Below are 13,712 nucleotides of genomic sequence, written 5' to 3' on the forward strand. Positions count from 1 at the left end.
CCATACTATTAATAAACATTTTCCATAGTGTTCCACCAGTCTGTTTTCCCGCCAGCAGTATTTATATGCCAGTTCTTTTTTCTCTACATCCTCGACACCATATATTAAATATTTGTGTTATTTTTGATGATAGCCACTCTGACAGTGCAAGATGGTATCTCATTATAGTTTTGATGTGCCTTTCTCTGATGATTAGTACTACTGAACATCTTTTCATATGTCTGTTGGCCATCTGCATGTCTTCTTTGGAGAAATGCCTAATCAGTTCTTCTACCCATTTTTTAATCAAGTTTTTTGTTATATTTATGTTGAGCTGTATGAGCTGTTTATATATGCTACCTATTAACCCCTTATTGATCTCATCATTTGTAAATGTTCCGTTGCATTCAGCAGGTTGTCTTCTTGTTTTGTCAGTGGTTTCGTCTGATGTGCAAAACCTTTGAAGCTCAGCTAGGTCCCCTTGTTCAGTGTTGCTTCTGTGTCCTTTGCATTAGGAGAAAGATCCCCCAAAAATACTGCTATGATTTATGTCAAAGAATGTTCTGCCTGTATTTTCCTCTAGAAGTTTCATGGTTTCCAGTCTTACATTTAGGTCTTTAATCCATTTTGAGTTTATTTTTGTATATAGTGTTAGAGAAGGTTCTGATTTCATTCTTTTACATGTAGCTGTCTAGTTTTCCAAGCACCAGTAACTGAAGAGACTGCCTTCTCTACATTTTATATTCTTGCCTCCTGTGTTGTAGAGTGATTAACCATAAGTGCATAGGTTTTATTTCTGGACTCTCTACTCTGTACCATTGATCTGTGTGTCTGGTTTTTATATCAGTACCATGCTGATTTGATTACTGTAGCTTCATAGTATAGTCTGAAGTCAGGGATTGTGTTGACTGTTTGGGGTCTTTCGTGTTTTTATACTAAAGCCATTGGAATTGTGATAGGGATTGCATTGAATCTGTAGATTGCCTTTGGGAGTATAGTCAAAAATGACTATATGACAATATGAGTTCTTCCAATCCAAGAACATGTTCTGTCTTTTCATCACTTTGTATCATCTTCAATTACCTTTATTAGCCTCTTACAGTTTTCCAAGTACAGGTCTTTTACCTTTTTAGTGAAAGTAGTAGTCACTCAGTCTTGTCCAGCTCTCTGCAACCCCACAGACTATAGCCCGCCAGACTCCTCTGTCCATGGAATTCTCCAGGCAAGAATACTGGAGTGGGTAGCCATTCCCTTCTCCAGGGGAGCTTCCCGACCCAGGGCTGGGGAGACCGCCAATTTTTTTTTCTTTAAATTGTTTGCTTATTCTCTATCCGTTTTTGTCAGTATGTACACAGATGCCTGCTGGGGTTTTGGGTGGCTCAGACGGTAAAGCGTCTGACTACAATGCGGGAGACCCGGGTTCGATCCCTGAGTCGGGAAGATCCTCTGGAGAAGGAAATGGCAACCCACTCCAGTACTCCTGCCTGGAAAATCCCATGGACAGAGGAGCCCGGTAGGTTATAGTCTGCTGCTGCTGCTGCTGCTGCTAAGTCGCTTCAGTTGTGTCCAGCTCTGTGCGACCCCAGGGACGGCAGCCCACCAGGTTCCCCCGTCCCTGGGATTCTCCAGGCAAGAACACTAGAGTGGGTTGCCATTTCCTTCTCCAATGCATGAAAGTGAAAAGTCAAAGTGAAGTCGCTCAGTCGTGCCCAACTCTTCATGACCCCATGGACTGCAGCCCAGCAGGCTCCTCCGTCCATGGGATTTTCCAGGCAAGAGTGCTGGAGTGGGGTGCCATTGCCTTCTCCAGGTTATAGTCTATGGGGTTGCTAAGAGTCGGACACGACTGAGTGACTTCACTGCACTTTACATGTTGATTCTTTACCATCTGAGCCATGAGGGAAGTCCTTTTTACATCTTTAGGTAGCTTTATTCCTAGATATTTTACTCTTTTTGATGTGACAGTAAATGAGACTGCTTCCTTAATTTCTCTCTCTGATAATTCATTGCTAGTGTATAGAAAGGTAGCAAGTCTGTATAATAATTTTATATACTGCAGCTTTTCTGAATTCATTGATGAGCTCTAGTAGTTTTCTGGTGGTATCCTTAGGATTTTTTATGTATAGTATCCTGTCATCTGCAACAGTTTCCATTTTCATAATGATTAATGATGTTTAGCATGTTTTCATCAGCAGTTTTCCATCTGTGTATCTTTTTAAAAAATTTACATATTTATTTTTGCTGGGTCTTCATAGCTGCGTGCAGGCTTTTTCTAGTTGCAGCAAGTAGAAAATACTCTCTAGTTGCAGCGTGCGGGTTCCTCACTGTGGTGACTTCTGTACTAGAGCGGGGCTCCAGGGCACATGAGCTTCGGTAGATGTGGAATGTGAGCTCCAGAGCAAGCTTAGTAGTTGTGGCACCTGGGTGTAGTTGCCCCACAGCACGTGGAATCTTCCTGGACCAGGGGTTGAACCCATATCCCTTGCATTAGCAGGTGGGTTCCTAACCACTGGACCACCAGGAAAGTCCTCAACCATCTGTGTATCTCCTTTAGTGAAGTGCTTTTTTCCAATTTTTTTTTTACCCATTTGTACTAGAATAACTTATTTTCTTGATGAGTTTTCAGCACATTTTACATACTCTAGATACAAGTTCTTTGTCAGATATATGATTTGCACATATTTCTCCCCATCGGTGGCTTGTCTTTTCATTCTCTTTGTATTGTTTTTTTTGTAACACAAAAAGTTTTAATGTTGATGAAATCCACTTGATAAAGTTTATCTTTCATAAGTATGCTTTGATATTTATATAAGATTATCTCTGCCTAGTCCTAAGGTCACAAAAATGTTTTCCAGAAGTTTTATAGTTGGGCTTCCGAGGTGGTGCTAAGGGTAAAGAATCCACCTGCCATGCAGGAGACAAAAAAGATGCAGGTTCAATCCCTGGTCAGGAAGATTCCCCTGGAGTAGGAAATGGCAGCCCACTCTAGTATTCTTGCCTGGGAAATTCCATGGACAGAGGAGCCTGATGGGCTGCAGTCTGTGATCCATTTTGAGTTAATTTTTAGTAAGTTAATTGAGTTAATTTTTTAACAAACTGTGTATTATAGATTTATTTAAAAACTGCGCATTATAGATTTAAGTACATTTTATGTGAATATCCAATTGTTGTAGCACTAGTTATAAAAAGTATTATCTCTTCTTCATTGAATTGACTTTGAACCTTGAATTGATCTTTACAGTGATATATGTACTTGTTTTACAGTAGTGTACTCTCTTGATTACTCTTAATCTGTTAGAAGGTCTCAGAATCAGGTGCTGGGGAGACCTCCAAATTTTTTATTCTTTAAATTGTTTGGTTATTCTCTGTTTTTGTCAGTATGTACACAGATGTCTGCTGGGGTTATGAGTAGGGTTATGTTGAACCTATAGATGAATTTTCTTTCCCGTGTATTTCTTAATTAGATTTACTAATATTTTGTTGCAGTGTTTTATTTTATTTATGTAGTAATATTTACTTGGTTTTTTTTTGGGGGGGGCAGTCTGGTGATATCAGGGCAATGCTGGCCTCATAATATAATTTGAAAACCATTCCCTTTCTTCTTTTTTCTAGAAGATATTTTATAGAATTGGTGTTATTTCTTTCTTTACTGTGGTAGAATTTTCCAGGGAAACATCTAGACCTGCATTGTTGGAGTTTTTAATTTAAAGCTATTCTGATTATTATTTTTCTTGTGAGAACTGTGATAGTTTGTGATTTTTCAAGGAATTTGTCCATTTCATCTAATAAAATTTATGGGCATAAAGTTGTTCATAGTATTCCTCTATGAGCCTTTTTAAGGTCTCTAGGATCCTCAATGATATACCCTTTTTTTATTCCTGATACTCATAGTTTGTCTTTTCTTTCTTTTAGTCAGACTGATTCATTCATCTTTTTAAAGAACTAGCTTTTGGTTTCATTAAACAAAATTTAGGGGGTGGTTTTCCATTTAATTGATTGCTGATCTGCTGTTTTCTTCCTTCTGCTTTCTTTGGCTTTGATTTCTCATTCTGTTTCTAGTTTCTTAAGTTGGATATTTAGATTATTGGTTTGAATCTTCTCTCCTTTTCCAGTATAAGCATTTAATACTGTAATTGTCTTTCTAAACTCTTTATAGCTGTACATCACAAATTTTGAAATATTTTGTTTGCATTTTCATTCAGAACAATGTATTTTCTGTTTTCTTTTGTGATTTCTTTTACTCATTAATTATTTAGAAGTGTGTTAATTCCCAGATATTTGGGGATTTTTCTGAATATCTTCCTGTTACTGATTTATACTTTGTATAGTTTCATTTCTTTAATATTTGTCAACATTTGTTTTATGGCCCCAAATATGGACTATGAATGTTCTGTGCATAAATGTAAATGTTCTCTGTGCATTAGTTTTTTCTCTACTGATGTTAAGTGGCATGTCTGTAAATGTCCATTAGATTGTTGTTGATAGTTATGTTAGGTGTTCTTTACTCTTGCTGATTTTCTGTCTACTAGTTCTATTAGTTGGAGAAGGAAATGGCAACCCACTCCAGGATTCTTGCCTGGAGATCCCATGGGTGGAGGAGCCTGGCAGGCTACAGTCCATGGGGTTGCAAGGAGTCAGACATGACTGAGCCACTTCACTTTCTTTCTTTTCATCTGATGGAGCATAATTATAATGGTTGCATAAAGTCTCTGATAATTCTAACATCTGGTTCATTGTTTTTCCCTTTGGAATTGATCACATTTCCCTTTTTTCTTTGTAAACCAAGTAATTTTGGATCCTGAATATTTTAAATATCATAAGAGTCAAGGTCCTCTTATCATCCTGCAGAGAAATTTCTGTTTTTTTTTGAAGCGTGCAGCCAGTTGGGTATATCCAGACTGTGAGGCTCCCCTTCTTGGGGTGGTGTTCTCCTGCTTTGGGTCAGTCTCAGGCACATGAGGTGTGAGAGCACTTGTGCCTGTTTTTGTACCAGATTTCCAAGGGTCTCCCTGTCTAGTTTCTGAGTGGCAGGGGGTTTCCCTTTTCACAGTCAAGTTTTATTTCCACAAACCACTTGCTGCTGTTTATTTTTCAGCTTTTTATACTTTTTTATTACTGTTTTTTAAACTTCATCCAGTTTTTAGTTGTAATTATGGGAAGAGATAAGCCATAACGGGCTTTACTTCATCTTGATCCTGTCACATTTTGTTTCTGATTGGCATTTTAAAATATAGAAATGTAAATTGTAAACACCTGTGGCTTAGGTTGTAGCCATGTTTATTTTCTGATATAAATATCAAACATTTTGATATAAATATCAGACATTATTTGATACTTAAATATCAGATTCTCTAAATGAACTTGGTAATTTTAAGTATGAAAGAATGTAAAGTATCTCTTTTGTACAAGCAAAAAAACAAACAGACCATTGTTACTTTTATCATTCACTTGGTTAACACAACTGATTAAAATTAACACAGATTCACTTTTTCAAAGAAAAAGTGTTGTGAATGGCACTGAAGTACTGGTATCTGTCTTGTTTTGAAATTAATAAAGTAAAATTTGAATTTTTTTTTTTTTTTTTTTTGGCTACATGGTGTGGCTTGTAGGATCTTCCCATTCCCCCTGCACTGGAAGTGTGGGGTCCTAACCATTGGGCCACCAGGGAATTCACAAAACTTAAACTTTTAAACCTGAGATATTCGCTTGAATTAGCTACCTTTTTGAAGAATGTAGAAAGCAGTGATAAATTTATCAGTACCTTACTTATTCAAATTATGAGATATACCTTCTAAATTTCCTTTGAAAAACAAGTGAACATTTTTATTGAAATATAGTTGCTTTAAAATAATGGGTTACTTTCAGGTGTATAGCAAAGTGATCTGGTTTTATATGTATATATGTATGTAATCAAAAATATCCATCCATAGTCCATTAGTTTCCATTAAGGTATTTATAAGATACTTGACTGTGGTTCCCTGTGCTATACAGTTAGATTCATATTGCTTATCTGTTTTATATATGGTAGTGCATGGAGGAGGTCGTGTGACGAGGAAGCGGAGGCTGGCGGGTGTGGCCACTACCCAGGAACACCCGGAGCCCCAGAAACTTGAAGAGCTGGGAGGGATGCTCCCCGAGAGCCCGGGGTCGGGGGCCCCGGTCTGCTGACAACTGGATTTTAGACTTCTGGCCCCCAGAACTGGGAGAGAATCTATTAGTATTGTTTTAAGCCTCCTTGCCGCCCCCACTTTGTGGTTGTCAGTATTAGAAGCCCCACCTGGGACACTCAGTGTTCCGTGTGCCTAAGATCCACCATTCGATCAGCCAGGCGGTCCTTCCGCCGGTCATCACGGATGTCTTCTCAACAATAAACCTCCTGACTTGGGAGAAAGGCTCATGCTGCACACAGGGGCCCGTCTGTGTGGAGCTCGAAGCCCATGTTGCCTCGGAGTGGCTCAGCCTCACACACTCGCTGGCCCTAGGGTCACACACCTCTGCGCCCTGCCTGGTCACAGCTGCAGAAAACTGGGCCAGCAGACATCTCAGGAGCGGGGGACTTGCTTATCTGCGCCCGTTCCTCTTGCTTCACTGTCCTTTTGCATCCCCCATCCCTGTTCCTGGGCTGCCTTTGGGCCTCCCTTGTGGCTCAGCTGGTAAAGAATCCGCCTGCAATGCAGGAGACCTGGGTTCAATCCCTGCATTGGGAAGATCCTCTGGAGAAGGGAAAGGCTACCCACTCCAGTATTCTGGCCTGGAGAATTCCATGGACTGTATAGTCCACGGGGTCGCAAAGAGTTGGACACGACTGAGCAACTTTCATTTCAACTTTCATATGGTAGTATATATCTTGTTAGTCCCATACTCCTAATCTATCACTCCCTCCTTTTCCGTTTGGTAATTAAGTTTTCTATGTCTGTGAATCTGTTTCTATTTTGTAAGTTGAGTTTCTTTGTAATACTTTTTAGATCCCACATCTAAGTGTTACCATATAACATTTCTTTGTCTGACTTACTTCACTTAGTATGATAGACTCTAGGTCCATCCGTGTTGCTGCAAACAACAATTATTTCATTCTTTTTTTCAATATTCCTTTGTGTGCATGTATGTATGTATTATGTAAGTCTGTATATACACATTTATGTGTATATGTATATGTGTGTGTGTGTGTATCACATGCTCTTTATCCACTCATCTGTTGATGGTTACTTAGGTTACTTCCATGTCTTGTCTATTATATATACCTTTTTCAATTAGGGATTTTTTCTTTTCCAGATATATGCCCAGGAATGGGATTGCTGGATCATATATGTTAACCCTATTTTTAGTTTTTTAGGGAACCTCCATACTGTTCTCCATAGTTAGTCACTCAGTCGTGTCTGACCCTTTGTGACCCCATGGACTGTAGCCTACCAGGCTCCTCTGTCTGGAATTCTCCAGGCGGGAATACTGGAGTGGGTAGCCAGTTCGTTCTCCAGGAGGTCTTCCCATCCCAGCAATCAAACCCAGATCTCCTCCATTGCAAGCGGATGCTTTACTTGAGCCTCCAGGGAACATTCTCACCAACAGAGTAGGAGGGTTCCCTTTTCTCCACACCCTCTCTAGCAAGTGTTTTTTGGTAGACTTTTAGATGACAGCCATACTGACCCATGTGAAGTGGTGCTTCATTATAACTCTGATTTGCGTTTCTCCGAGGATTAGCAATGCTGGAATCTCTTCACTTGCCTGCTGGCCATCTGTATGTCCTCTTTGAGGAAATGTTTATTTAGGTCTTTTGCCCATTTTTTTTTTATTGAGATTTTTAAAAATACTGAGCTCTATGAGATATTTATGTATTTTAGAAATTAAGCCCTTATTCATCGCATTGTTTGCAAATATTTTATCTGAGGCCATAGGTTGTCTTTTTGTTTTAAAGCAAGTGAACTTTTGATAAATGTTGAATGGTTTCATTCACAAAAAGACAGTGATTTCATTTATATAAAGATTAGTTACCGGTTAAATCATTTAGGGAAGTATATTTAAGTAAATTTTATTTTTGATGTATAGATACTCATACTAATGAACAGGCATAACAAAGCTGGAAATGCTTATAAGGAGACTAGGAAATAGTTTATTGGTATCCATTGTTAAACATTTATGATTTTATTGTAAAAAGGTAATCTTAGGAATAAATTTACTTTTTGTACAGAAGAACCATTTAAAGTAGTTTATTAAAGCACCCATGAATAAACTCTGCTTGTAAATTAAAGTAAGAAATTGGTCCTTAAGTTTGTTTTCTGAATTGACTTTCATCCAAAATGTCACACAAGTAGGAAGGTGATTAAAATCACCTTTGAAATATCTCTCATGTTTATGTGTAACAGTAGTCGGCTTCTTTGGTTCAAATTTGGGCTCTGTTGTCCTCTTTACATTGACCTCTCTATGAGATTTGTTGCTTGGACTAAGGTAAAATTGCATTATAAAAATGCAGACTTGGGTCTATTTTGAATTGACTTATCATTAACTATTAGGATTGAACATTTGTAAATTTTAAAAAATTTACTTTCCTCTCTCCCGTTAAATTAGGTGCTCTGTGGATGTGTATAGTTTTAAATCCCCACTGCAAGTTGGAGCAGAAGGCCAGTTGGCTAAAACAGCTAAAAAAGTGGAATGGTGTTGATGTCTGTCCATGGGAAGATGGAAATCATGGCAGTGAATTACCCAACTTAACCAATGCTCTGCCTCAGGGTGCAAATGCCAACCAAGGTGAGTCCACAGTGATAATCTGCTCATTTTGTACCTACTTAATTGTGTATATATGGTTATAACGGTAACTTACAATAAATTTGGAAACATTATTTTACTCACTTAAGAACTTACTATATAACTCATGGACTTAATGTTTTGACGTGAATGTGTGTGTGTGTGTGTGTGTTTTAATTTTTATGCAAGATCTATGATTTTTTTTCATATTCTCAGAATACAGATGGATGTAATACTTAACATGTACTAGTATGTGTTAAAATTGCATACTAATTATTTAGTTTGAAGTTTTTAAAAAAATCATGTTATGGGGGGTAGTGAATTACTGTGTACAACAAAATTATCAAGAGACCTGAGGAACTGTTATTCTATGTGTTGGTCAGTTCTTATTTGGGATTCTATGCTATGCAATCAGTTAAAAATTCTTAGTTTTAGAATGTAGCAAGTAAACATTTAACTCCTGGGATTACAGGGGAATGGGGTGCTGCTGGCATTCAGACCAGGAAAATTCTTTATTGTGAAAGGACTGTCTAGCATACTTGCTCCCACCTACTGTAGGCTAATAGTACCCTCCAGTCATTGGCAGCTAATGCTCCCAGGCATTTCCAGATATCCTCTTAAGTACCTCTCTCTCTCATGTCTCTACTGTTTCTTGTGTTTTGTTTTTTTTTTTTAAAGTTTCTCTTTCTCTATTGGACCCACCCATTCAGGTCAAGTCTTTCTCATCTTAAAAAAAGTCTTTCTTGCCCTCATTGTCCCTGCTAGCTACTGACAGATTTTCTCCTTTCACATCCAAATATTTAGTTAATTCTTGCAAATAAAACTGTCATTCACTGTCACTGTTCTTGTGGAATTTTGTGCTGCTGCTCCCCCTTTTTTGAGAAAATGTGAAAGACTTTAAATTTATGATATATGCAAGATGGGAGTTAAATGACATCAGGAGGATTCAGGAATCAAGACTGTCTTTCAGTGTGTGCGGGTTCCATCTGTAGTTGGTACTCCTAGAAAGAGCTGGACAGTGCCGAGTATGAAATGTGATGGTAGCACAGTGTTTTCTGTCTCTACAGAGAGAGAAAATAATATGTATTATTCCATAGGGACTTGTCCAATCAAAAAGAGGTTTCAGGCCTTGGGAAGGATGATTGTCTGGCGCTCCTTTGTCTAGAGATATTTGCCTTGGGAATTCAGTATTTGAAATCTGTCACATCTTTATTGCCCATGATGATTTTATTTAATAATTTCAAAGAAAATAAATCTGCCTCTTATACCCCAAGTTTTTTTGTAGAGGCTCAGAATTTTCAAGTTTAACAATTCAACATTTATTGTCTTCCATTGCTAGGAAAAGGATGCTTACATCTACATAGGCAATATATCTTTGATCTCTTCTTGACTTTATTATATTTAGAGGCTTCTTCGTGGCTGCCATCCTAACATTTTACAGTGTACTTTTACTTTCCATTTGGTTACTTTCCCCTTGGTTAAACTTCACTGTTCCATAGGCTTTAGAAAACTTCTTAGGAGGTGGTCCAACCTCCAGATAAAACAGTTTCATTTCTGGTTTGACCCAGGGATATGCAGTCAGGACTAGTTTCTAAGGGCAGTATTTATAGCTGCTATGCCCCAAGGCACTGGGGCTCCTCCTTTTAGAATACCCGTATTCTCCAGAGGGCCTGGCAGAAGAGACAACCCTACAGAGAGGCTCTGGTGCTCCACCTGCAGTGCTTCTGCTGGAGAGGGGTGAGCAGACTGGCTAGCAGAGAGCCTTTGGTGGCCCACAGAGCCCAGCAGCCATGCAGGTGGATGAAGGGTGCACATGGTCAGACCACGGGCAGAATTGCATGTGTTTGCACATCAGAATGAATGTTAAACGCAAGTCAGGCCCTGTCTTTGCTGAGATTATTTGTTAGAATTAATTGACAGCATTAGAATCCACACCCTTAGAGTAGTGTTTATTTTTTAAATATACCTGAATGGGAGCCTTTTTAAATTTTATCTTTTTTGATTGAAAAAACTAATGTTATTTTATTTTTTATTTTTTTTGATAGGCTCATTCTCTATTAAATACATGATGCAAAACACTATTTATAGTGAACTTGAACATCAGTTCAGTTCAGTTCAGTTCAGTCGCTCAGTCCTATCCGACTCTTTGCGACCCCATGAATCATAGCACGCCAGGCCTCCCTGTCCATCACCATCTCCTGGAGTTCACCCAGACTCACGTCCATCGAGTCCGTGATGCCATCCAGCCATCTCATCCTGGGTCGTCCCCTTCTCCTCCTGCCCCCAATCTCTCCCAGCATCAGAGTCTTTTCCAGTGAGTCAACTCTTTGCATGAGGTGGCCAAAGTACTGGAGCTTCAGCTTTAGCATCATTCCTTCCAAAGAAATCCCAGGGTTGATCTCCTTCAGAATGGACTGGTTGGATCTCCTTGCATTCCAAGGGACTCTCAAGAGTCTTCTCCAACACCACAGTTCAAACACATCAATTCTTCGGCGCTCAGCCTTCTTCACAGTCCAAGTCTCACATCCATACATGACCACAAGAAAAACCATAGCCTTGACTAGACGGACATAATTACACAAAAAGTTCCATTGGTCTACATCTTATTAATATGATTTTTGAATACTTTGAGTAATTTAATACAATGTTTATATGTGTGTGTGCTTAGTTGCTCAGTTGTGTCCAGCTCTTTGTAACCCCATGGACTGTAGCCCATCAGGCTCCTCTGTCCATGGGATTCTCCAGGCCAGAATTACTGGAGCGGGTAGCCTTTCCCTTCTCCAAGGGATCTTCCCAACCCAGGGATTGAACCTGGTCTCCCACATTGCAGGTGGATTCTTTACCCTCTGAGCCACCAGGGAAGCCTGAGAATACTAGAGTGGGTAGCCTATTCCCTTTTCCAGGGGAACTTCCTGACCCAGGAATCGAACTGGGGTCTCCTGCATTGCAGGTAGATTTTTTACCAGCTGCTGATGATGATTTCATCGCTTAGTCATGTCCAACTCTTGGACTCCATGGCCCAGGCAAGAATACTAGAATGTGTACCCTGTACTTCTACTTTGCCACCTGAGCTACCACAAATTTGTGTATTTATCATTCTAACCATTTAAGATCATCTGTTTCTGTTTTCTATGCTATTACAAAAATATAAAAACATAAGATATCTAAGATAAAAATTGACCAGAAGAAAAGAAAAGCAAAAAAGAAACTGACCAGGACTTCCCTGGTGGTCCAGTGGTTATGGCTCCACATTCCCACTGCAGAGGGTGCAGTTTTGATCCTTGGCTGGGAGAATGAAGATCCCACGTGCTGTGTGGCAAAAAAAAAAATTGACCATAATTTTGATACTTAATCAAATCAATTTTTTAAAGTCTTTGTCTCTGTACATTTTTTTATTTCTGTGCTATTACAGAGCTTTATATCTTATATTTTCTTTTAAACAGTATTTAGTTTTTTTTTGTTACAATTGGTATTATTGATCTCTTAAGAGCCAACCACTGTAAAAAGTCTGATGTGTGTCTTCTATGTATCTCTATGATCTTACAGTCACATAAAAACACGAAAAGTAAAGATTTTAATTTTTTTAATGGAATTGATACCACAGTGGATTAAGTAGACAGATAGGACTTTCATTCTCTTAGTGTGTGCATAAAACTAAGTTGCTCTTTTAAAGTCTTCTTTTAATTTTAAATTCTGTTTCTGTGATTTGAGTTAAATGAAATTGCACAGCTACTTAACACTTATGTGCGATTTGGATTTTGGAATGTTTGATTGACTGACTGTAAGAAGTCATGGAATCAGTTTCTTTATATTTATTCTGGTCTGCAAAAAAGCCCTGGAATGTTCCAAAGGCTATGAAATACAAGGTCCTCGCTCCCCATCTGCAAAGAGTACGCTGTCTGCTCCTAACAGGCAGTCTGGGCAGGGACCAGAACAGATACATCAATGTTTATGCCTCTCAAATTGTTGGTCATCCATGCATTTTGATATGTCTGCCATTCAAGTACAGCTGTCTAAGTCCACCTGAGACCAAGGTGAAGTAATGTCTCTTTCTGTTAAAGACCATTCAGGAGCCTTTCAGAACAGCTGACATTGCTGAATTTGGAGTGAGGTTATCTGTGTTTTGATCTTGACTGCCATTGCCTGGGTGTGTGACCTTGGCAAGTCACTTTACGTCTCTCGATTTTCAGTTCCATCAGCAGAATAGAGGGTTTGGTCTGGATAAGTTTTCAGAGCTTTGCTTGATTCAGGTGTGTTTTGATTTTTATAATTTCCTTTATGTCTGTGCTTAGCCAAAGCTCCAAGGACAGGAAGATGAAACTATACCAACTAAGGAAGCTCCAGATTTTACTTCTCATTTAGTTAAGTCTCAGAACAGTGAGGGGTGATACTTGAGTTAAATAAAGCACCCATAAATAAAAATAGTTTGTTACCCTGATTGTCAGTTGAGGCTCTTTCTAAGGTTTGTGCCACAGTTGAAGGTAAGTCTGGAGTTCGGGACCCAAGGGCTGGGAGGGCAGGTAGAATTTGAACCATGTTTTCCAGAAGAACTGAATAATCCCAGAAGTTGGGGTAAGAATATCCTTTATTCCCCAAACATTTCTTTTCTCCGTCAGGTCCTGAAACTTGAACCCTCTTCGGAGTGTGTGCTTCTGCTCTTTTGTGATGCCCCGGCATACACTATGCTGGGGACATCACACCAGTCATGGAACCTGCACGGGAGTCAGGAGGCAGCCTGTAGGGCAAGGTAAGTGCGCTGGTTTGTTTTGTAGCTATGTTGTGTGGCTTTGTGAAATGTTAAATATATGCATTTATGCCCTTTGGGATATAAAGTGCCATTTCATCATTATATCCCAAGAAGCATAATAATTTTAATTGTGCAAAACCGCACAATATAGTTAAAAAATACAACCAAAAGCACAACCCTTCTGCATATTTTTAAAGGCTGATTGCATCTTCCTGAAAGGTTCCATGGCTGGTGTCTCATCTCTTGC

The 13,712-nt window shown here is 39.0% G+C and overlaps 1 protein-coding gene across 1 annotated transcript in view; it reads left to right on the forward strand.

Annotated features, from left to right (window-relative positions):
- ZSWIM6 (zinc finger SWIM-type containing 6) overlaps positions 1–13,712 on the forward strand; it is a 212,658-nt gene that overhangs the window by 178,691 nt on the left and 20,255 nt on the right. The window contains exon 6 of the mRNA XM_040262393.1: positions 8,542–8,721. Coding sequence (XP_040118327.1) covers positions 8,542–8,721 — 180 coding nt within the window. The remainder of the gene's footprint in view (positions 1–8,541; positions 8,722–13,712) is intronic.

The sequence above is a fragment of the Oryx dammah genome, unplaced genomic scaffold, assembly GCF_014754425.2.
Source record: "Oryx dammah isolate SB20612 unplaced genomic scaffold, SCBI_Odam_1.1 HiC_scaffold_20, whole genome shotgun sequence".
NCBI classification, from domain to species: Eukaryota; Metazoa; Chordata; class Mammalia; order Artiodactyla; family Bovidae; genus Oryx; species Oryx dammah.